This window comes from Glycine soja, chromosome 18, assembly GCF_004193775.1.
Source record: "Glycine soja cultivar W05 chromosome 18, ASM419377v2, whole genome shotgun sequence".
NCBI classification, from domain to species: Eukaryota; Viridiplantae; Streptophyta; class Magnoliopsida; order Fabales; family Fabaceae; genus Glycine; species Glycine soja.
The window spans coordinates 57,544,972-57,568,053 of NC_041019.1; the positions used below are offsets into that span (position 1 = coordinate 57,544,972).

Consider the following 23,082-nt stretch of genomic DNA (forward strand, 5'->3'; position numbering starts at 1 on the left):
TATCCAGGACTATGTGGACGACGAAGAGCACCTCAAAATGTTTGCATGTGCTTGAATTTTGAGATTTATTGTGTTGTTGCCATTAACAACGTCCCACGATATTTTCCATACAAGAATGTACCGTCAACTTGTATGATTGGCTTGCAATACTTGAAAACCTCTTTACATTGACCGAAAGTCCAAAATACTCGATGGAACTGACGGGATTCACGACTCACCGTATTGCCAACTACAAAATCATCGTCACATATTTGATAATACGATCCTGGACAATGATTTTGCATGTGCTTCAACCATGACGAAAGTTTGCCATAAGATTCATCTCAATAACCATATTCAATCATAATGGCCTTTTGTTTTTTAGCCTTCTAGGCCTTTCTATATGAAATTTTATAGTTAAACATACCACTGATCCTTTCTTGAATCAAAGAAATTTTCAATGACAAATCTTCTTTAATCATCCCTATGAAAATAATTATAACAAAAATTAATTGTCAATGATAAACAAACATGAATAATTAAAATAGTTAAAATCATACCTACTACACACGTAGCAATCAAATTAGAATCAAATTTGTCATGTTCTTGTATTATACTTATATTCAGACAGGTGTGTGGTCCCTCCCCCCGTTGGGTAACTTTCCATGTATCAATTTTTTTAGATACAATTGCCCTCATATAAAAAGGGCATGGGATGTCATCATTTCGATTTGCGCAGCAAACAACATATTTTTGTGATTTTGATACAATAACTTTAAAAGTTTGGTGCACCTTCATAACATACTGTTGCAGTGCATTCTTTACTGCATTTTTGCTTTCAAATTCCATGCCAACAAATAATTCGTGGTCAATATTGAAGGTTGACCCTGTATCGAAATCACATATATCTTCTTCATCGGGATGACTTCAATTAATCTTACTATAATTAGAAGTAGATTCTCAAAATTCAGTCTCACTTCCACCTGCAAATAAATCTTAATATACGATTTTTTCTCAAAAATATTCATGAAAACAGGCCTCTTTTAGTGTTATTTAATGTCCATTACTGGTTTAAAACTATATACCAATACGAGTCTCTTCTATATACTATTTACGAAAATATATTATAAGATTACAATATTATTTAATTAAATATACCTTCTTCATCTGTGTCAGATATATCATCGATATCTTCCTCCTCTTCCAACTAGTCCTCAACATATGAATTAGATATCATATAATCATCATCGTCAGAATCTTAATCTAATTTTGTTGCAAATCTTTGAACTTTTGATTCATTGCCAGCTATATTATTCCCACATGATAATAGCGAATCTGTCACATTCAACACAAATGCACCGGCAATATCTACTTCAATGCACAATTCAATAACACCCATTTCTTGTTGTTGTTGAAAACTTTCAATCATTGTTTCAACATCTTCATCGTCACAAATTTGCAATGCAATATATTTACCATCAACTAAAAATCGGCAAGTCATAGTAGATATACTTTCATTTTTATCTAATTTTACCTTATCACGATTTTTTTTTAACTCATCAAAAGTTACACCACGTTTAATTTGAATAGTCTTATTAGGTCCTTCAAATCTTATGCCATCGTCACTTTGAAATATTCTTCCATTCAAATAAACCAGAACAATAATCGAAGAACTCATTTTTATAATAAAACCTACAAAATAAATCAATAATGTCATCAACAATTTTCATTAACAATAATAACACAAAAAAATAATACAAATTAATAAATATAAATTAATAAAAATAAATTAATAAATATATTACTGATTTTCACCCCATAGAAAAAATATCAACAAAACTGTAATATAGAGAGAAATTTTTTTGGAGAGATGCGGAAACAATGCACCAGAAAGTGTGTATGAATGGAAGGGGAACATGAGTTTATATAGGCATGTATTGCGCGGGTAGTAATGACGCAATACATTGTACTTAAGGAATTTGAACAAAGGGTTGCTCTAACTGACATGACACAATACCTTTTCAGCTGGTCACACACGGCTAAAAGCAGTTAACACTACACACTCTGGCAAAGCTTGTCCAAAAGTGATTGCGTCATTGCAGCTGTAACAACCCATTGCGCATAACTGGTGGTACAACAATTTAATGTCACATGTCAGCTCCTCATTGGATTGCGCTCCTGTCTTTGGTACAATGCAAATAAAAACAGACACCTTCGATAAATAATTTAAAAATAATCTCTTTTGATAAATAATTTGGAAAAAGAACCTAAAATGATGCTTTTCCCCCTTACATACACATACACAGTTTTCTTTCTATAGTATGGGGTTTCCGTGCAGATGTCTCATCCTATTACAATGTGTCGTGGTGGTTGGGTTTGTGGAAAGCATGTGGGCTTATGGAGATATTAGGGTGACGAATAAGCTTCAATCATATGATATATCACAATCTATGTTGTGCATTTTAAGGGGTAAATATAAGAGAAATTTTCCCCCATGGAACATAAACAATATAAGTAAATCTTGATATTATACTTTAATTTAAAAATTTAAACTTAAATTTATGTTTTTTTTTTACTGATACGATATTCAATTTTTTGATTCTTGAGATCTTCAATGCCATCGTTTTATGTAAAGGAACCTTTGATGCATGAAGCGAAGGATAACATGTACACATGCATATGATTGCGTATGCTGATGCTGAAGCTTAATTTATGCGGGTTTTATCATGGGTGGAGTTCCGCGTGGTTGGGGGGATTGTATTAAATCTTTGTAACAGGGGCAGGTGTTTGCGGGGAGGTTTTGTTGTCATGGTTAGTGAATGTTTATCTCTTGATGGTGATATAAATAGCCTCTAACCATGTCTTCTATGACCTTCGTATATTTATCTCTATATGTACCATTCCCAAATCTTATAACTAATATGTAGCAGCTTCATAATTTATCGCATTTTACTTTTATCCCTCTCATAAGGAGGGAAAATATAAAGTAAAAACATTTTGCCGTGATTATTACAAAGAAAGCTTCCATGTGCACTTCTAGACATTTTATTTATTATGTTTTGTATCATTAAAAAAGATAGTTTTTTTCAGATAAAAAATATTTCATAAAATTTACTAAAGTTTAATACGATTGACTAACTAACCGGATTTGATGTGAATACTTTGCATTGTTATAGTTTACTAATTTAATTAAAATGTATTAGTATTTTGTTTTCTAATTATCAATAATTATGGATTCAATACTTACATAATATATTATGGGGGAAAGATGAAGAGCTTAAATGTGATTAAGTTCCAAATCAATGTTACCGTAATTTAAACTGAAATTTATGATTAGATGATAATATAAAATTATTTTATATTATTAGTATATAGATATTAAATTCATAAATTTTTGTATTTGTAAAAGTTTTTGACTTTTTTGTCAAAATTATATTTAAGATATTTGCATTGCTTATTATTATTTTTTAATTTCACCATTGAATATTTAAATAATGATTGAGAAATTTATTTCAATTAAATGTTATGTTATTCATCATAAAGTATTCAAATGTAGCTTTGAAATCGAAAAAAAGACTAAAATAGTTAGGTATTAGTATGTGTTTGATTGAATTTATTTAAAGGAAGAATTATCTATCGTTAATGATCTTAAAAAAAGATTATTAAAAAATAATTTTTTGGTGTATATATAACAATAACTATGAGGATAGAAGCCAATGAGCCCACTTATGTATCTACTTCAAATCTAAGCAAATTAAAATAATTCACACAACTTATTTAATTAATTGAACTAAAGTCTATTAATATCTTAAAAAGAAGTAAATGATTACAAACAATGGAAACCATAAAAAAAACAAGAGTAAACGAGAAAAGAAAAGGAAGGAATGCATGTGATAGTCCATATTGGATAAAGCTGAAATGAATGGTAGCCGTAGGATGATGATTAATGCAATCGTGGGGCGCACCGCGGCTGAATTAACATTAATTATAAGTTGGAAAATAGTAAGAGAAAATGGAACAGTGAAGAGCAGCAAGAGTCTTCTTCATCTTGATCTGGTGGCAAGGCAACCCAAACGATGACGTTTCGTGTGTTGCTGTTACTGGTGGTGTTGTTGTTTGTGATTGGCGCGGGCGCCGACGATGCCAAACGCGACGACGACAGGGCTCCCAAGTCGGAATCCTGCAATAACCCCTTCCAATTGGTATTTATTCATTTATTTCCATTTCCCATTCGATCGATCTTCGATTTATTATTTTCTTTTGGGGTGCAGGTGAAGGTGGAGAGCTGGGTGGACGGTGAGGAAGGGCATGTCCACAATGGCGTCAGTGCCAGATTTGGGTCTGTGTTGCCGGACAAACCTGACAAGAGTGTCAGAACTCCCGCAATATTCGCTAATCCCATAGACTGCTGTTCCAATTCAACTTCAAAGTTATCTGGCTCAGTTGCTCTCTGTGTCCGTGGGGGCTGTGACTTCACTGTTAAAGCTTATTTTGCTCAATCTGGAGCTGCTACTGCCATCTTGGTCATTAACGACTCACAAGGTGAATCTTAACTCAAACTTCCTTTTCTCCCTTCCTTTCATTGCATCTGATTTAATTACTTACTCTCTTTCTCAGATCTCTTTGAGATGGTTTGCTCCAATAGCAGTGAAGCAAATATTTCAATTCCAGTAGTCATGATAGCAAAGTCAGCAGGACAATCTCTCAACAAGTCTTTCACATCTGGAAGCAAAGGTCAGCACTTCAATTCTTACAACATCTATTTCTTTTCAAATAAATAATGTTGCATATTTCTACGATGCAAATCATTTTTCATTTTTTTTTTTTTGTTACACCTGACTGGGCCAAATTTGATGTGGTTTGGTTGTTTGTTGTTGCTAGTACCACACTAAGATGTATATGAGGATGGTTTATTCTCCTCTCCTCTCTTGTACTCATTGAAGAGTTTATTCCCCAGTAGGAGAAGGAGGCTAATGAGGAAGACCTAAGAAACCAATGTAACTTTTTGCCGCCTGCACCCTCACCTTTCTAATGCTTAGAATTGAAACAAATGTTTTAGTGCTTTTACTGTTTACACCCTAAGTAGCTCAATTTTTTTCATACATTGCATCAAAATGGCTTAACCAAGAGTTAACTTGAACCTAAGCTTTTCCAGCGACAGATCAGGCATGCCACTGCTAAGCCAATGGCTCTTAATAATTGCTGTGCAATAATTTAATATATTACGTTGCTTTGGAAAATGAATGTGCCTTTTGAAAATGTCCAAACCGAAGAATTAAACCATGATATTTTTATTCAAGTGCACTCAATGTTGATTGCTGCATGCCTGTTACTGTATGTTGTGCTGCTTAAATGATCTGTTTCATTATATGACATTTTTGTATTCATATATATATAAATTATTTATTTCGTGCAGGATATAATTAATTATTAAATATTTTTTGAGAAAATATTAAATATATTTATACATTGTACGATGTATATTCAGTGTACTTAGTGTTGATTTATTTTATATGTCATGAATCAAATTAATTAATCATGCTAGATGTTTATTTTTACTTTTTTACCCCTTGACTTATTATGTTTCATAAATTTTCAAAATCTGAGTATGTTACAAATCTCTAATTAAACCAATAGTTTGACCTTGAAACCTTACCTATCTCTTTTCTGGTTCATGGATTGTTCAAGTTTTAAAAATATTGATTAATACTGCTAGTGCCACCATGTGTTATTTTAATAGGGATCTGCTCCTTTCATATTCATGTGTTATTTTGAGTTTTAATAATGCCACCATGTATTTGAGTAAATGGGACGTGAAATAAAAGTCTAGGTTTGCCAATAAAATAATGCTTTTTTATACTAGATGTCAGGTTAATTTTCCACTTGAATTACAGACGGTTAATTCTGAGTTGTCTATTGCAGTGGAAATTTTGTTATATGCTCCGCCTCGGCCACTTGTGGACTTCTCAGTTGCATTTTTGTGGTTGATGTCTGTTGGAACAATTGTATGTGCTTCACTATGGTCCGATCTGACTACCCCAGAGAAGTCTGATGAACGCTATAACAAATTGTGCCCCAAGGTTTTTCCATGCAACCCTATATCAGCCATAAAGTTTATTATATGTACTTAAACATGCTTTTGTGATGCCTCAAGTAAGCACTTTTCTGGATGTGAGGACATGCTTTTGTGAAGAAAGCATCTCCTAATATTTGAACAATGCCGAAATGAGAAATGTATAATAACAGTTTGACCTTGGCATGTGTGCTGATCTTAATTTCCTTGTAGCTTTTATTCCCTTTGTTTTTAGCCACTGGTAATTTCATTAAGAGTGGGTTTGTTTCAAGTTTTGCAAAATTATAATGTACTTTTGAATATAACATTCTTGTGTTTGCTATAAGTTTTAATTTTTTTCCAGGCATGGTTGATTCCCAGGAATTTGTCATCTTCATGTTTTGCTTGGCTTTTGTTTCCATGGTGAGGGGTGGGTATATTCATTCCCATGGGGAATATTGGAAGTTTAAACTTATCATATATCCCAATCATTATCTTCCACTCCCCCTTTTGTTTTTAACTTCTACCAGTTGAATTTTGAAAACATTACCATAAATGTTAAAACTCTAAGTAACCAAACATGTTTATTTTTATTTACCCAAGAATAACATTCCTCACAATAATATTCTAGGGAACATAATTAAGTACCTTGAAACAAACATCACCTAACTATTACGAATTTTACAATGGGGTATAGTAGAATGCCTTCTCCTTCCATTTTGTTTACTGATACAATTTTATTCAAGTTTACATTTTAACAGAGATTCAAGTGTATTGAATTGTACTTATAGTTTTCCTTTGTTTGCTAGGAATCTTCTAATGCTGAAACAGCAAAAGATGATTTGGACAAGGAAATTGTTAACATTGATTCAAAGGGTGCTGTCATATTTGTCATAGCAGCGTCTACCTTTCTTGTGCTATTGTTCTTCTTCATGTCAACTTGGTTTGTCTGGGTGCTGATTGTACTTTTCTGCATTGGTGGTATTGAGGTAATGTAGCTCATTTCCTTGGATTTGAAATTTACTTCTACTCTGGTACTCTTTCTAATTAACTAAATATCATGTTTCATGGTGTGCATGAAGGGGTATTGGTTCTGAATCTTGCACTATTAAATTTGCTGTGTATAAATATACTGAAAGTTTGAATTAGCAATTCAAGTAATTGACATACGCCAATCAGATTATATTCCATTAGCCTTGTTTATTTCACACACAAGTTATATGAGGGTAAGAAAAGAAAGGAAGAGAGTGAAAGTCTCTTGAAAGAAAGGATTTAGGAGCACTAATACCAGCACCATCATTGTCATGAACATACACAATCTAAAGCTTTAAAATTCCTCTGTATGTTATTTTAAATTTGTTTTCATTTTCAGGGTATGCACAATTGTATTGTAAGCCTCACTTTAAGGTACAACCGATGTCTCTTTGTTTTCTGGCCTGAGAATGTGCTCGGTGTTCTTTCTGCATGCCACAGGTTTTGTTAATTTGTCTTTCTAATTTTAGTTTATATGAGCAGAAAATGCCAAAATTTTGGTCAGAAGACAGTGAGCTTACCTCTATTTGGGGAGATTTCTATTTTCTCCCTGGCAGTATTGTTATTCTGTGTGGCATTTGCAATTTTCTGGGCTGCTACTCGACAGGAATCATATTCATGGACTGGCCAAGATATCCTTGTAAGTTTCAAATTCTAGTACCTGCAAGATGGGTCTTTCTATTATTATTTGAGTTTCTAAATTCAAGCTTATATTGTTTAAGATGCTTAGAAGTTAGAATAAGAATTTTTCTTCTTTCTCAAAACTTCTCCATGAATACTGACTGTCATTGGAAGTCAGGAACTTTGTATGAATAACTACAACAGAAGTTGCAGTGGTTTTTAGTCTAGGTCTTTGCAGAGTTTGTTTTTGGACGATTCCTATTTCACTTTCACACACATTTAACTGAATTCACTTGTATACATACATAGATGTGCACAAATACACACACACACACACTGGCACATCCAAGTGTAAGTATGTTAGAGAAATTACAAAAAACAGATATTCTTGGTATAGCAAGTCGTCTAGTTTAGGTACGGTGTATTTATCAAGTGGTTTATTATGTTAACAAGTGACTATTCATTGACCATTCTTTGAGTGTTGTTAACTACCTGAGTGGTTAGTAGTTCATAAACTACAAATATTTTTACTAATATTTCGTTGTAATTTACCCTATTCCTAATCTTCAAATTAGTCATTGTCAAATCATTAAATAATAATGTCGGAGTGTAAATCTGCATTTATCAGCCAAATACGGAATTGGGATCTTGGTTGGTTCCATAGTGGGCTTTCTGAAGTATTGATCTTGAAGCTGGTTTGTTATCTCAATTATGTTTGACACTATTAGCTGATGCTAAGCTGTCTGATCTTTCATTGCATGCTATTCACTTGAAATTTGGCTTTGTTCTTCACAGGGCATCTGTTTGATGATAACAGTCTTGCAGTTGGCTCGATTACCTAATATTAAGGTACCCAAATGGATTCTTTATTTCTACAATCAAATAATCAATTAATCATTCTTCTCTTACCCTTTTTGTTATGTATCTATTAAAACAGCTCTAATAATTTCTCATGCATCTGATATAATAGGTTGCAACTGTACTCCTTTGTTGTGCTTTTGTCTATGACATTTTTTGGGTATTCATATCTCCAGTGATTTTCCATGAGAGTGTTATGATTGCAGTAAGTATTTACTTTCCTAGTACTTCTATATTTCTTTTACTTCTATTGTCTCAGCTCTGCTGGCATCTTTATAGGTAGAGCAATATAAGTACTAATTTTCTTTTACTCGATAAAAAGGAAAATTAAGTAGAAAGGAAGAAGAGAAAGTAGAAACATGAAGATAGAGGACATTAACACATATACATGTAGTAAATAATAATAAGTTAGCTATTCTGTTAACACTTATATTCTTTTTCTAATGGATTCTGTGTTAACATGTGTCTTTATTAAAAAGGAAGAGAGAATTCTGGTTTTTTATAGTTTTGTGATACTCTTACATGGGCTTTCTTTTTAGGTTGCTCGAGGTGACAAGGCTGGTGGGGAAGCAATTCCTATGCTTTTGAGATTTCCTCGTCTTTTTGATCCCTGGGGAGGTTATGACATGATTGGATTTGGAGATATTCTGTTTCCTGGTTTGCTTATTTCCTTTGCTCATAGGTATTGAATTCCTTATTTAGTTAACATCATATATAAATGCAAGATTTACAAAATTGAAGATGTAGATAATAGATATGAATGATTACTGTATATTTTGGCTGCCACAGAAGACAAAGAATAATGGATATTTGTAGTGATATTTATTGAGTAATTTTGAAGTTCATAGCTTTGTAATTTTTCTTTCCTTATTTGCATTCCTGAAAGGGAACAGAACAAGCTTTCTTATTTGGCTTGCAAAACATCAGCAAATCCATTTTAATATCCCTATATTTTAACCAAAGATTTTTTTTTTTTTTTTATAATGTGGTGATGTTAAATGGGCAGTTTGATTGTGTTGCTTCTTCTTTGTGGGATTAATAATACTAACTTGTATCAAACATGGACTGAATATCACACCTGCTCAGAAGTAAAATCCAATCAAATTTCATTGTAAACCTTCTGTCCTCTGGATTGTGTTTCATGCATATTCCAAATGACCATATGCCACTTAGAGAATTCTTTTGTTTTTAAAATTTGCATTAGGCGATTTTTTGTTTATGTACTTTGGACAAAATGCTTTGTTCTAACATTTATTTTTTTTTGGTTGTCATAGATTCGACAAAGATAATGGAAGGGGAGCATCAAATGGATATTTTCTTTGGTTGGTAGTTGGCTATGGCATCGGTAAGTTCTTTTGTTCCATGTTTATATCGAATACTTGTTTACTTGTGTACATTTAAGGCCAAGTTTTTCTATGCTTTATTTAAGCATTGTTTGATTAGAGTTTAGGATTTAGGGTTTAATCCTCACTGCTTGAAAACTGAAGCAGAATGAAATAACTGGCATATGCTTCCTCAATCATAAGGAATCTAAAATAAGTTAAGAATGTTGAAGATCTAAATTTAGTTATATCATATCACAGCCTCATTTCACCCTTCTGTTTGATTCATTGGCATTTACAATTTCTGCTAAATCCCTTCCTGAGTCACCAAAAAGAATCCCGTGAAACAAAACTTGATTTCTTTTGTCTGAAACAAAATTTCATGGTTTGGATATATTGTTGAAATGCTAATGCATAAGATACTTTACGTTCTTAAGCATAATTGCTGATGTTTTATTTTAAAGGCTTAAATTATCATTTCAATAGTATTCGTGATGTCTTAAAGTCCAATCCTCTGATGCTACTAGTAGTTTAAGGCATCACAGGTGTTCCATGTTGATTTGTCAGTTATTTAAACTTGCAATCTGGATTCAATGCTATAATTCATTCTTCTATGTCGTGACAGAGGATCTTTTTTTTTAGGCCTCGTTTTGACATATTTGGGACTATACCTGATGAACGGAAATGGACAACCTGCACTTCTCTACCTTGTTCCATGTACACTAGGTAATTAGTTTTTTTTTTTTTTTGCTGAAATTAGATGCGTAATGGTTCTCGTCGTTTAAGTTAAATCTATCTCATGCCCAATTAATCAACAGGTGTCACAGTCATACTGGGATGTATAAGAGGTGAGTTGGAGAGCCTTTGGAATTATGGCACAGACTCATCGTTGTCCACAGAGCCCCCTGGCTCTGAAGTTTAAATGATCACGTTATTCATCTTTTGAGGATTGAAGAAACTGAACTGCAACTTTGGGAAATGTTCTCAGCTCAGTGGTTAGGAAAGAAAGACACCAGGTGTACAGGCTCCGTAACTATCTTCTGTATTAATGCTTGAGTGCTCTTTATGGCTGCGTCATATTATACTACATTTCTCTTGTAAAAAGGATGAAAAGCAGATGGAAAAGTACGTATTCAAAATTCACCATACTGAACTTCTTTCACTGCCGTAGTGAAAATTGAATCGAAGCTAATCATTATTTTTCATTTCTGGTTAGTTGTCTGTCAATAGTCACTCTACTATTTATTTACTTTTATTTATACGAAATTAAAGTAAAGATTGAATGAGGGAATTAGATAGGAGTTGTGATGAATTAATATTCTCACTCAGTTGCTTGGTTAGTTAATTATTAGTTATGTTCGATTGGATTCTTTGAGTATAAGGGAACTTCCAAAGAAGTCACCAGATAATTTACTAGAGAAATAATATTCAAAAACTTGTTAAAACTAGAAAATCTCACAATTTAGAACAAGACAAGTATCCGTTTTCTTAGATAGCAGCTTAACAAGTTCAGCCATAACGTGCTTATTGTTCTTAAATCCTGGTTCCCCAATAATTTGAAGACACGTCTTGCACAAAGCGGGTTAAATTTCTAATTTACTTGATTCTCCCCCGTCTGAGTCTGACTGGCAGAAAAGTTTCGATGGACTGACTAAACTACGGGTTTTGTTCCTATCAATAAAAAAAAAGAGAAGAAAATGATCCCTGACTATGGGTCGATCAACTCTCCAAATCCACCCCATGATTCTGCCAACAACATCTTCACATGTCTTTGTTTGTAGTGAATACATTAAAAATTCCAACTCCGTTATTGTTGTTGGTCCTACCACTACACACTCACGGATACCTTCTATTCTATGCTCACTATAAAATATTGTTGCCCTTCCACTTCCCACTACCAATCATCATACAATTACAAATGCTTTAATTTTGTAGAACCTTCACTCTTCTGATGGATCAATTTCCTATTCGTCTTTTTTTTGTCACATCTCTCCTCTGTTGCCCATTTCTGCTCATTGCTCAATCTCCAAGTCCAATTATCTCCCGTATCAGTGTGGTAGGAGCTGTTTATTGTGATTCCTGCTCCACCAGCACTTTCTCTAAACAGAGCTACTTCTTGCAAGGTAAGGCAAGGCAATTAATTAAGCAAAGCAGTTAAGAGTTTCAATTCTGCAATGCACTGTTTCATTGGTTTTTTTGTTCCAATTAATTAATCAGGTGTTGAAGTTCACATACAGTGCAGATTTAGAGCAACCTCACCAAAAACTAGCGAGCAGATAAGCTTCTCAGTGAATAGAACCACAGACCAATATGGAGTGTACAAGTTGGAAATACCATCAGTGGACGGAGTTAACTGCATGGATGGTTCGGCAATTGTGTCACTCTGCCAAGCAACTTTGATAAGTAGCTCCACTTCCACTTGCAGTGTCCCCTTTCTCAAGAGCACAACACGTGAGATATCAGTCAAATCTAAACAAGATAACCTGTGTGTATACACCTTGAGTGGTCTCAGTTACAAGCCACCTCAAAAGAACACTACCTTGTGTGGACATGATCAGCAATTGCAATTGCCAAATTCTCTCAACTCCTCAAAATGCTACTTCCCTTGGCCTCAGCTACCTTTGCCATCAATGCCACCAATACCATCTCTGCCTTTCCCTTTCCCACAATTTCCTCCAACCACTTCAACAACCTTTCCCCCCCCTCCATTCAATTTGCAAGACCCTACAACATGGGTACCTCGTATCCCTTCCCTTTCTCATCCTCCACCTGCTTTTAATTTAGGGGACCCCTCCACTTGGATCCCTCATATTCCTCCCTCACCTCCTAATATACCACAACCACAACACCAAAGTCCCTAGAATTTGCTACTCTTGTATGGAAGCATGTGATTGAGCGGTGGAGAACATAGTACAGAAAGTAGAAACTACTCCGAATAGCGCAATTCCGTAAACTCAACTTTATTGGTTGGTTGCTCACGTCACGTGTATGCTTTGCTCCTGAGTCAAAACTCAAAAGGAAAGCAGCTCACAGCGGGAATAATATGTCGAGTGATCACAAAAAGGGATCATAGGATTTTACTTCAACCAAGATATGTTGGTTGGTAGTACAGTAACTTGATGTCCAACTTTGTATAATTTATTTAAAGCATAATATCATGGTTAATTGAACGTGTTTGTAATTTTCTAGGTACCTAATTGATTGTAAATCGAAATGCTTAAATATGTAAGTAATTTTACATTACATGCATAAGCCATTGATTTAATGTTATACAGATGCCAAGACTTAATATAGAGCAAGCAATGGCATGACACATGAGAGAGAGAGAGAGAGAGAGAGAGAACATTTTGTCACATGATGATGCTATCAAAACCGGGCATAAAGACAAAAATGACTGCTAAGCTAGAGGACCGAGTATGACAAAGCATTATGAAATAATCGTAAATTCTTTGCTCTAGGCTTGAAATGATACTGTGAAGCAGGGCTGGCCTGAACATAGCCCGGAGCCGGAGGGGCGATGACCTGATACTAGAATTAATGGGTACAATTTTTTTTATAAAAAATCCATATAGTTTTTCCGTGTGTGTGTATATATATATATATATATAGGACTGATTCTGCTGTGAAGTCCATAGAAAGAAACTTGTGTTTAAGTTGTACCTAAGTAATCTTTGGAATGATCTCATGAAAGGTCTTCCTTATTGAACCTCTGCTGCTTTATGTGAAGAACATTTTAAAGATAAACTGAGAAGGATCTAATGCACTATTAGATATGAGCCATACCACTACATATAACTACCTGAAGAAGACCGTCTCCTTCAGACCAGACAAAAACATAGAACAAATTGTTAGAAATACCATGAAATCAATAATTTTGGAATAATGGATGGCTCAGTTTGTACCAATAAAGAGAAATAAATGACCAATTTAAAATAACCTGGGTAGTGATCATGATTAGCTATCAAGGTACTTGAAATCAATCCAAAAAAATACTTCAGGTTAGAGGATGAAGAGATAAGGAGAGAGGGGATCCCATGTCGAAACCCTTTTAATTATTAGACAAATTTATCACATGGACATTCATTTAGAATGATAGAAAAAATACAAAAGATATGTCAAAATAAGATCGACTAGATGAGGAACCTTTCTAAAATAGCACACCTAAAAAAATTCACCTCATTCTATTGAATGCTTTAGCCAAATTAAGTTTAAGAGCCATAAGCCTATATAGTTACCCTTTCTCTCTCTCTCTCTCTCTCTCTCTCTCTCTCTCTCTCTTTTTTCCTTACAAAATGAAATGTGTCATAAGCTATGTGAGCATTGTTAGACTGACTTCACGACAACTGTACTAATCGATTGTACAAATAATAAACTGATAAGGACATATATCATTTCCACTAAAGTTGTTGCAATGTCTGATTTAACAATTTGTTACTATTTGAACCAATAGGTAATGAGATGACAAGTAATTGAAGATAATAAAATGAATAAATGTTAATTAACTACTAAATACTGCTTTTTTATGTTAGGGAAAAACCCTCACCCACAAAATGAGGATAAAAGGATAGGACACACACAAAACCTCATGAATAGAAATAGTGAAAGAAAACAAATTTAATGTAGTTGGACACTGCTTATTCACATCCACATGAACACCTCAATAAATATTCATTATCTCAAATAAAATTACAAGTTTTCTCACCAAATTTGAAAAATCCTCTCATTACAAGTTTTCTAAACAAACTTTTTTCATTACATGTCCTCCTAAATTCGGATGGTTCATTCTCTTTTCACGAGATCCCCTTTTATAGACTTTGAATCTTAATCTTAACAGAGCAAACAAGATCCCCTATCATATAGACTATTAGAATTAACTCAATGCTCTAATTCCTTAGACTTTCAAGGATTAACCCAAGTTCAAAAATTCACAAGAAACTCATGTATCGAGAAGTTATATCCCTAAAGTCATCTTAATACAAGGCAATTGGGGTTTTAAAAGCTTGGAGACAAGCAAAGTGGAATCCGTTTCTAGCCAAAGATGACTCCAACCTCTATCTAAGGTTGTTTCAATAGCAATAGTAGTCGCTATAACTTCTGCAAAAAAGAAAAAGAAAAGCGGATTGAACCCCTAAATTAAGAGAAAAACCGCCCAAGAAAGAAGCATTGTTGTTCATGAACATACCCCCACTGCTAGCCATGCCCGGGCAGCCCAATCAATTTTGCATTTAATCCAAGGATGAGAGGGGAGCTTCCAAAGGACTTGCCTGATAGAGGTATTAAGAAAAGAAAAGATCACTCAAATCACGTGAATAAAATTTGTATTGAATAAAAGAGTTCAATTACAGAGGACTCCCATGAAATTCATCTACCCTTAACCTAAGGAAATATAGCAAAACATGAAGTAAAATCTTCTAAAGGTTGTATTAAATCTTAAAGGATCCTCTCCTAAGGTTTGAATCTTCAATGGATGAGGTGGGAAGCTGGGTTTTTCCAGAATGGATATGTTCAAATATGATGAATTGCATATTAAGTATTGCCTAAGCATTTCAGAGACGCTCCTGAAAGAGGTGCATGTGCATGCCATTAGGGGTACTAGTGTTGACGGTTGATTCTAGTATTTCTCCTCTTTAGGACATTTTAAGAGCTAATTCACATGGCTACAACATTGCAATGAGTGTCAATGATTTAAATGCAAAAACAAAATTTATAACAATTCTTATATATTTTCTCAATGTTTCAATGACTATTTTACCTTTTCAATTTTCTCTCTCTTTTTTTATTTATTTAATCAAGTATTATCCTCAATCAACCTTCAAAGTACAAAGGCACTCTGGTAAATGGTGATTGCTCAAAATATCTTGTAAGTTTAACTTCAATTTATTGGCCATGGTTTTGGTGACAACATTCACAATCACATTCCACAAAGATACAGACCTAAGTTTTAATGTGTCGAGGCTTTTTAATCTTTGAAATCATGTAAATGAGAGTATGAATTAATGTTGTTCAAAATATCAAGAATGAGTGTCATCATATTATGCCCAATTGAGCTCAAGTGTTTTTTAATATTTTCAATTTAAAAGATAATGAAATGAAAAGAGGGTCAAAATGAAATTGTTGGAGGCAATGTATACCTGGGCGAGTGAGTGCGTGTGCAGAGAGCCAATTATAACTAGTAGGCTCTAATGTCAAACGTGCCACGAGGGATAAATTAATGGACAGGTGCATGATTGCACGTTTTATAATCTCAACTTGTCTGTCTGACGCCAACATTACGCCCATCTATTATTTAAAAGCCACATAGTGACAAAACTAATTAAAAGGTTTATGATCAAATTAAATACTACAGAGAAAGTCACTAAGTAGTTTATAAAGCTAGGTTTATTTCAAATAAATGTAAATCTTATAATTCATATATAATTAATAATTAAAAATCAAATTACTTGATTTTTAAAATTTCCATATGATAAGCGAAATACTTATTAATTAAAATTTTCTTTACACACAGAGTAAACTATTGTAATTGCATATTCATTATTCCTAACATCACATGTCACTTCTCACTTGTCAACATCAGAAGAAGTCTACTATGGTGTACAAATTAAGTCCATTATGACCTTAATAACTCCAATTGTATTCTATCATAATCGTAATTAAACTCTGGAAAAGTCAAACGAATATTGTATGTTTGTAATTTTGTGATACAATATTGTCACCGGTGTGTGCCTGATGCATCCTACCAAATTAAAAACAATCTATTAATGTAGTACCTCCACGTCATTCTTTAAGTGCTAAATATTTTATACGTCAAAGCTTGACAAAATTACAATATTATTATTATTAGCTTCAAAAACATCTTATCAGCCGTTCCACCGCCCAATAGATCTTCATGCTTGATGCGTCCTTTTTTATTAATATAAACAACTAATATTATTAATTAATTACAAAATACTTTAAATGATTATTATAAAAATAAAAAATATTTTATGATATATAATAATTCATAATTGAAAGAAAATATAAAATAATTTACGCAAACAATTATTTAATTAAATTTTTAATAATAAGAATAATAATATACAATTTCATTACGATACATAAGTCACGATATATTAAGTTATTTCAATACAAACGTTGGTGAGCTAATACTAGTCCGTTTTATTTTGTTGTTTAAGAAAAAATTAATCCATTTTAGGCGGGTTAAATTTCTCTCTAGTACTAAAAAAAAAACTCCAATAGTAGAAAAGACAAAGATACAACAGGCTTGTGTCGTGCATGTGTGAGACCCACCTGCACTCGAGGATCTCCACTCGTTTTATGTCACTAACCTCTAAATTGTGTTCACCAGCATGATTTTAACTAAGACAGTAGATTAATTTAGCGTTTCTAATTGTGCTTATATATTTGTTTTCGTTCATAACATATTTAACTTTTGTTTAAATTTTAAATCAATTAATTTCGTCAACCAATAATTTTTTTGACCAAAATTAACAAATACACAAATCTCGCTTGAAATTCAAATTCAAATTAATCAAGACGGCCCATATGAATATAAACTAGTTTTATCTCTTAAAAAAATTAACCAAAATTGTATTTGTCTAGCTACCATGATTTATTATTCCAATTTGCATTTTTGTTTCAAACTATAAATGTCGATAACAAAAATCAAAAGGCATAAGCTGTACATATGTATCTTATTGGAATTCAAACAAGCTGAAGTAAACACATAATTAATTAATTGTATCTAATATTGGTGGTTGATATATTAAAGCTTCACCCTCATCTATAGCCCGTGACATCACAACAAGCATCCAAATTTAAAAATGATCAGGCCGAGTGTTTGTTGGAGCTTATAAGGGGTGTAAAGGTAGCAGTAATTACCAACAAACACGAGCAAAATAAAATTGTTTTCTTTCATTTTAATTTGCTCTACATATTTGTTATGATAAACTCCCACAGTTATGTCATATATATGTTTGACAAAACTATTGTCACTTCTTTGTACACTAAAGCTCCCAATTTCTAGTGGTTTCTAGGTCTGATCCAGCATAAAATATGTGTTGGAGTGTTAAAACATTAATGGTATCTTTATTTAAGATGAATGAATTTAACCTGAGTGAGAGATCATCTATTGGAAGGAAGGAGAACTACGTACCTTGGAGGAAGAAATTGAAATCCTATTGGATCAAACAAAGATTAAAAAAAAAATGAATAGTTAAATTTCTCGTATTTGACCAATGTAACCGAAAAAAGAAAGGCTTGTGATCTCTTTGTTGTTAAATCATACCATAATGCCTAGACCGAATTGATAACACTGCTTGGAGCCTTCGATCAAAACACACATTATCTATAAGAAAGAAATAACAAGGTTATGATTTGAAAAAAAAAGGAGGTTAATCAAAGTTTGAAAGATGAAGTCGTAATTAGAAAGAGAAAATATTACCTCATGAAGGAGAAAAAGAGGTTTTGAAATATGTAAAAGATTTGAACAGAGAGGAAAATTGAGCTAAAAACAAAAGAACTTTAAGAAAAATGAAAATGAATGGATGTATAGAGAGAAAACAAAGAGGGAAGCAGTATTTATGAGAGGAAGATCAATGTCGTTGAAACATCTTCAATGTTCTCTTACAAAATGTTTCCTTGATATGTCTTTGATTCATTGAAACAAATGACAAGAGAGTAAAAATTGAAGCAAGAATTAATAAAAATATAAGCGTCTTATTAAAATTAGAAAATGTATATTCGATGTTTTAGATAAGTTGTATTAAGAATTGATCTAGCAAAAAGACTTTCTAAATAACTAACTAATTTAGAAAGTGTTATAAAATTTTTCACAAGTTGCAAAAAACATCATTATTACAGACCGGTCTTACTAAAAATTGATCTAGTAAATATTTTATTGGTCGGTTCTTAAAACAACCAATATATAAAGTCTTGATATAGAAATTCGAAATAAAAAATTGTAAATGACATTCACATTCTAGATTAGTTGCTAAAGAAATTATTTAAAAAATACTTTTTATATCGATTTTGGTAAAACCAGTTTTTACATTAATTCTATAACTACTGATATACATTGTCTCTTTAATTAGAAAGTTGTTGTTACGTCAAATATTACGCGCGCGCGCATATATATATATATATATATATATATATATATATATATATATATATATATATATATATATATATATATATGCTAACTAGCTAGTGTCATTTAACGTTAATAATAATTTATTATATCTTAAAAAAAAGATTTCTTTTCTGAATTAAAAATCATGATTACCTCTAAATTTATTGAATAAAAAATTAATCTCACTTCGCATAATTATCTCTGACTTAAAAAGTCTTGGCATATCTAAAAAATCAAACACATTTTCTGGCTAACTTTTCAAAAAGAGTTAATTACACACTGGTAACCCTAATAAAAACAAAAGGATTACACATACGTAAATAGTGAAACCCAATAACAGCCAGCACGGCACTAATATTTGTAGTCATTGTATTGAGAAACAACAGGCATAAGCAGAACAAGTTGGATATATGATACAGTAATTTTATTTGAATTCCAGAAAGGAAAGAAAGAAAAATTTCAACAGATAGATGATTAGTACATTAATATTATTGATGGCGGCATGGATCAGAAGTGGTTTATTGAAAGCATAGGGGAAGTGCGAAGAAGTTGATAAGCAGAGGGAGAACGCTTAACACAGGCACAGCTGCCATGAGTTTCATCAGAATCCATTTCCATCAAGACCTTGTAGAAGACATCAACGTGGCAGGGAAGGGCCAAAGGGCCTTGGCTGTTGTAACCATACTCAGATTCAGCTTCTTCGAGCAACATCTTGAACAAGGGGTGGTTTGCGTACTCGGTTTTGATGACAAACCTTTGCATTTGGGGTCCAACATACACCGAGAAGCAACCTTCGGGGGCCACGATAGTACTGTTTTTGTTCTTGTTCTTGTTTTCCGCCCGGTTACGGTTTGGCCATGATTTGCTTCTCATGGTATTAGTATTAGTATTGAGGGAATTAGAACTTGCCTCCTTGCGGCTTCTTCCTATGGACTTGCATCGCTCCCATGTTTTGGTTATCAGCCCACCACCTTTCTTATTCCCTTTTCCCTTCTTAGTACTCTTCATCTCATCAACATCATCCATTTGATTTGTTCAAACAAACTATATATATACTGATATAGCTTAGATAATTTGGAAGGAAAATGAAAATTAGAAAGATCGATGGATGTCAACCCCTGTCGTAAACCAAATAAAACATGGCTTTATTCCTTGGCCTCATTGTGTTACTCATTATTATTTCTACGTTCGTCTCTGCGAGCTGTGAGCTGAGCAACAAAGTTAAAGAATCAACAAGAAAGTGGATATTCTAAAAGGGAGGGTTGGTTCATGGTAAGATCAATCCAAGAGGCAATATAATATAATACTACGGGAAGAAGAGATGATCGAGAGGTTAGGGCTGATCACTTCACAGGTTGTTTTCTGCGCCAGGCGTCTCAAACCTGGTAAAGACTTGGCAAATGGCATGCCCAACCCCGCCACCTGTTTCCCATTATATAACGCCCCTCTCGGGCTAATGCTACATACAACAATTATTTCTAGTGGACCATCCACCATTTGTCAACGCTACAATTTCTTTCCTTCAATTATTATATTCAATGCCTACACTGACATCAAGGGTCCAGTTTCTATGTACGAGATAATTTTATTATGACTGCTCATTTTTCAGATCCCTTCAATTTCCTTTCCTTTCATTTAAAACATACATCTTTTTTCTCTCTTCTTTCCTAGCTAACACACTTTTCCAATAACGTGTAAGGACATGTTAACACACGTCAACCAAACAGACAACTAGTTCTTATCTCATCTATATTTCTCTATTCTTATCTTTTTTTAGTCCCCCAGTTGAATCTTTCCTTAAATTCTATACTTATAATTCCAATTACAACAACTTCGTAATATTCTTATTTACATGTTGTACCGTAAGGGCCCACCGAGTACTCGGTCATGGCCAACCAACTACTCATGATGCACACACACGTTCGTACTGGATGATAGTCAGCAGTTACCAGCTCAGTAACTACGCTCAGTATAAAGAAAGGAGGAAAAAGATAAGTATTATTTAACATTGGTTATTATATTCTCAACTTAACGGGTTAGTTCTTATAAATTTACTTATCTGTAGAAATTATTTTTTTAGTAGACTTGATACAAATTTGATAGAATTTATCACCGAGTCAATAAGTTAAAAAAATTAGACCAAAATACAGGTTATTGAGTTATTTTTTGTGCGTTTAAGATTCAACATACCTCTATCTGATGTCTTGTTCTTGAATCGAAAAATTCTCACCTCTAATAATATCAAACTCTTATTCTCAAACAACATCAAATCCTTGATGAGAATGTTTTACCACTACTATCACCTCTACAAGTTATTATTAATTATCTAGTAGTGATGCATTGGTAGATTTGGTTATTTAAGTATTATAAAATTTATGATTTATTATTTTTGAAATTCTGATACTGGGGACAGATGTCGTACAGGATGTCACGACATCACGCTTCAGAACATGCAGATTATATTTGACAATGTGTACAGTTTAAACAAGTAAATAACACAAGAGAATTGTTAACCCAATTCGGTGCAACCTCACCTACATCTGGGGGCTACCAAGCCAGGGAGGAAATCCACTAAAATAGTGTTAGTTCAAGGTCTAACAGCCACTGTTTACAACCTTCTCACCTAACCACTACCCGTGCAATCTCTACCTAAGAGCCACTCTTAGATATGAGAACCCCGCTCACTCCCTCTCAATCACACTCCCGTGTTTACAAACAAATCAAAGACACACCAGAGATTGCTCTCTGAACAATAGAGATCAACTCCACACACTAGAGATCAACTCTACACACTAGAGATCAACTCTACACACTCAGGTCCAACACTTGATGTTAGAGTAACATCAAGGTGGCTCACAAAACACTCAAGTCCCAAAACTCACAAAATAACTCTTCAATCCCGGACTTGGTACAGAACTCGTGCAGCCTTCATGTTTATATAGCAGTGTGCGTTTCTGGGCTGCAACTTCTTGATGCTGGATGAGATCTATCACTTTCCTGAAAATCTGCACTTAAAGATCTAAAAGATACAGTTTGATCTTTTAGTTTTTATCTTTAATCTTTAATCTTTAATCCCTGAACGAACTCTTCTAGTTTGTAATTCGAACTTTAATTATCTTTTAATTCGTTCCTAAAGATAGATCATCTTATCTCTTGCTAACTGCACAATAATCTGTTAAAGATATAACAGATTTATATGTCCAGTATTTTCGGGCAAGATGTCCTGGACATCGTATCCGACATCGTGGATCCTGCAACTTCAATGCTTTTAGCAACTCCAGTATTTTCGGGCAGGATGTCCTGGACATTGTATCCGACATCGTGGATCCTGCAGCTTCAATGCTTTTAGCAATTCCAGTATTTTCAGGCAGGATGTCCTGGACATTGTATCCGACATCGTGGATCCTGCAGCTTCAATTCTTCATTTGACACTTTATCTTGCCTTGTGCATTGTGCAGCCCGATCTTATTCTTTGACATAACGTTGGACATCATGTGCAGCAACTCCAGCTTTCCTTCATTGTCTAAGTGCTTATGTTTTAACAAAATCTTAGCCAATCTTTTAAAACTCAGTAGAGCTAAGCACTAACAATCTCCCCCTTTGGCAAATTTTGTCTAAAACATACTTAGACACTTCCTGAGCAGGTACAAGCAGTTATGCAAGTGGGATCAGCAACTTTCATTATCAGAGTAATCAAGCACAGCGGAAATTCTGCAAGTTGCAAATCTACAAGTCTTCTCCAGGATGTCAAGACATCTCACGTGACATCAGCTTTCTGCTCCCCCTGTCTCAATGCTTTTTCACTGCAACATCTTCTATCAGCTACTAGTCTTTTCAGGATGTCAAGACATCTCATGTGACATCACCATTCGGCTCCCCCTGTCTCCATGCTCTTACTGCAGCATCTTCTATCAGCTAGTAGCTTACACCAGTCATCATCAGCAGCAGTCTCCCCCTCAAAGTCATATACATACAACTCCCCCTCAAAATCATGAATCATGCATACATCGTATCCTACTGCCATACATCGTATCAATCATGCATGCATACATCGTATCCTACTGCTCAAAATCATGCATAATACATAC

General features: G+C 33.7%; 3 protein-coding genes across 3 annotated transcripts; 2 read left to right on the forward strand and 1 right to left on the reverse strand.

Annotated features, from left to right (window-relative positions):
* The first annotated feature begins 3,977 nt into the window (after window positions 1-3,977).
* Window positions 3,978-11,071, forward strand: LOC114394945 (signal peptide peptidase-like 3). The gene is made up of 13 exons (XM_028356624.1): window positions 3,978-4,181; window positions 4,251-4,521; window positions 4,597-4,713; window positions 5,902-6,059; window positions 6,841-7,020; window positions 7,404-7,438; window positions 7,547-7,703; window positions 8,480-8,533; window positions 8,655-8,747; window positions 9,082-9,224; window positions 9,817-9,887; window positions 10,507-10,590; window positions 10,683-11,071. The coding sequence occupies exons 1-13, from the start codon at window positions 4,056-4,058 to the stop codon at window positions 10,784-10,786; spliced, it is 1,593 nt and encodes a 530-aa protein (XP_028212425.1). The 5' UTR covers window positions 3,978-4,055; the 3' UTR covers window positions 10,787-11,071.
* A 136-nt stretch (window positions 11,072-11,207) lies between these two features.
* Window positions 11,208-13,134, forward strand: LOC114394946 (leucine-rich repeat extensin-like protein 6). The gene is made up of 2 exons (XM_028356625.1): window positions 11,208-11,987; window positions 12,082-13,134. The coding sequence occupies exons 1-2, from the start codon at window positions 11,816-11,818 to the stop codon at window positions 12,723-12,725; spliced, it is 816 nt and encodes a 271-aa protein (XP_028212426.1). The 5' UTR covers window positions 11,208-11,815; the 3' UTR covers window positions 12,726-13,134.
* Window positions 13,135-19,328: 6,194 nt separating this feature from the next.
* On the reverse strand, window positions 19,329-20,601 carry LOC114394947 (auxin-responsive protein SAUR41-like). Its single transcript, XM_028356626.1, has one exon. The coding sequence runs from the start codon at window positions 20,018-20,020 to the stop codon at window positions 19,502-19,504; it is 519 nt and encodes a 172-aa protein (XP_028212427.1). The 5' UTR covers window positions 20,021-20,601; the 3' UTR covers window positions 19,329-19,501.
* Between the last annotated feature and the right edge of the window lie 2,481 nt (window positions 20,602-23,082).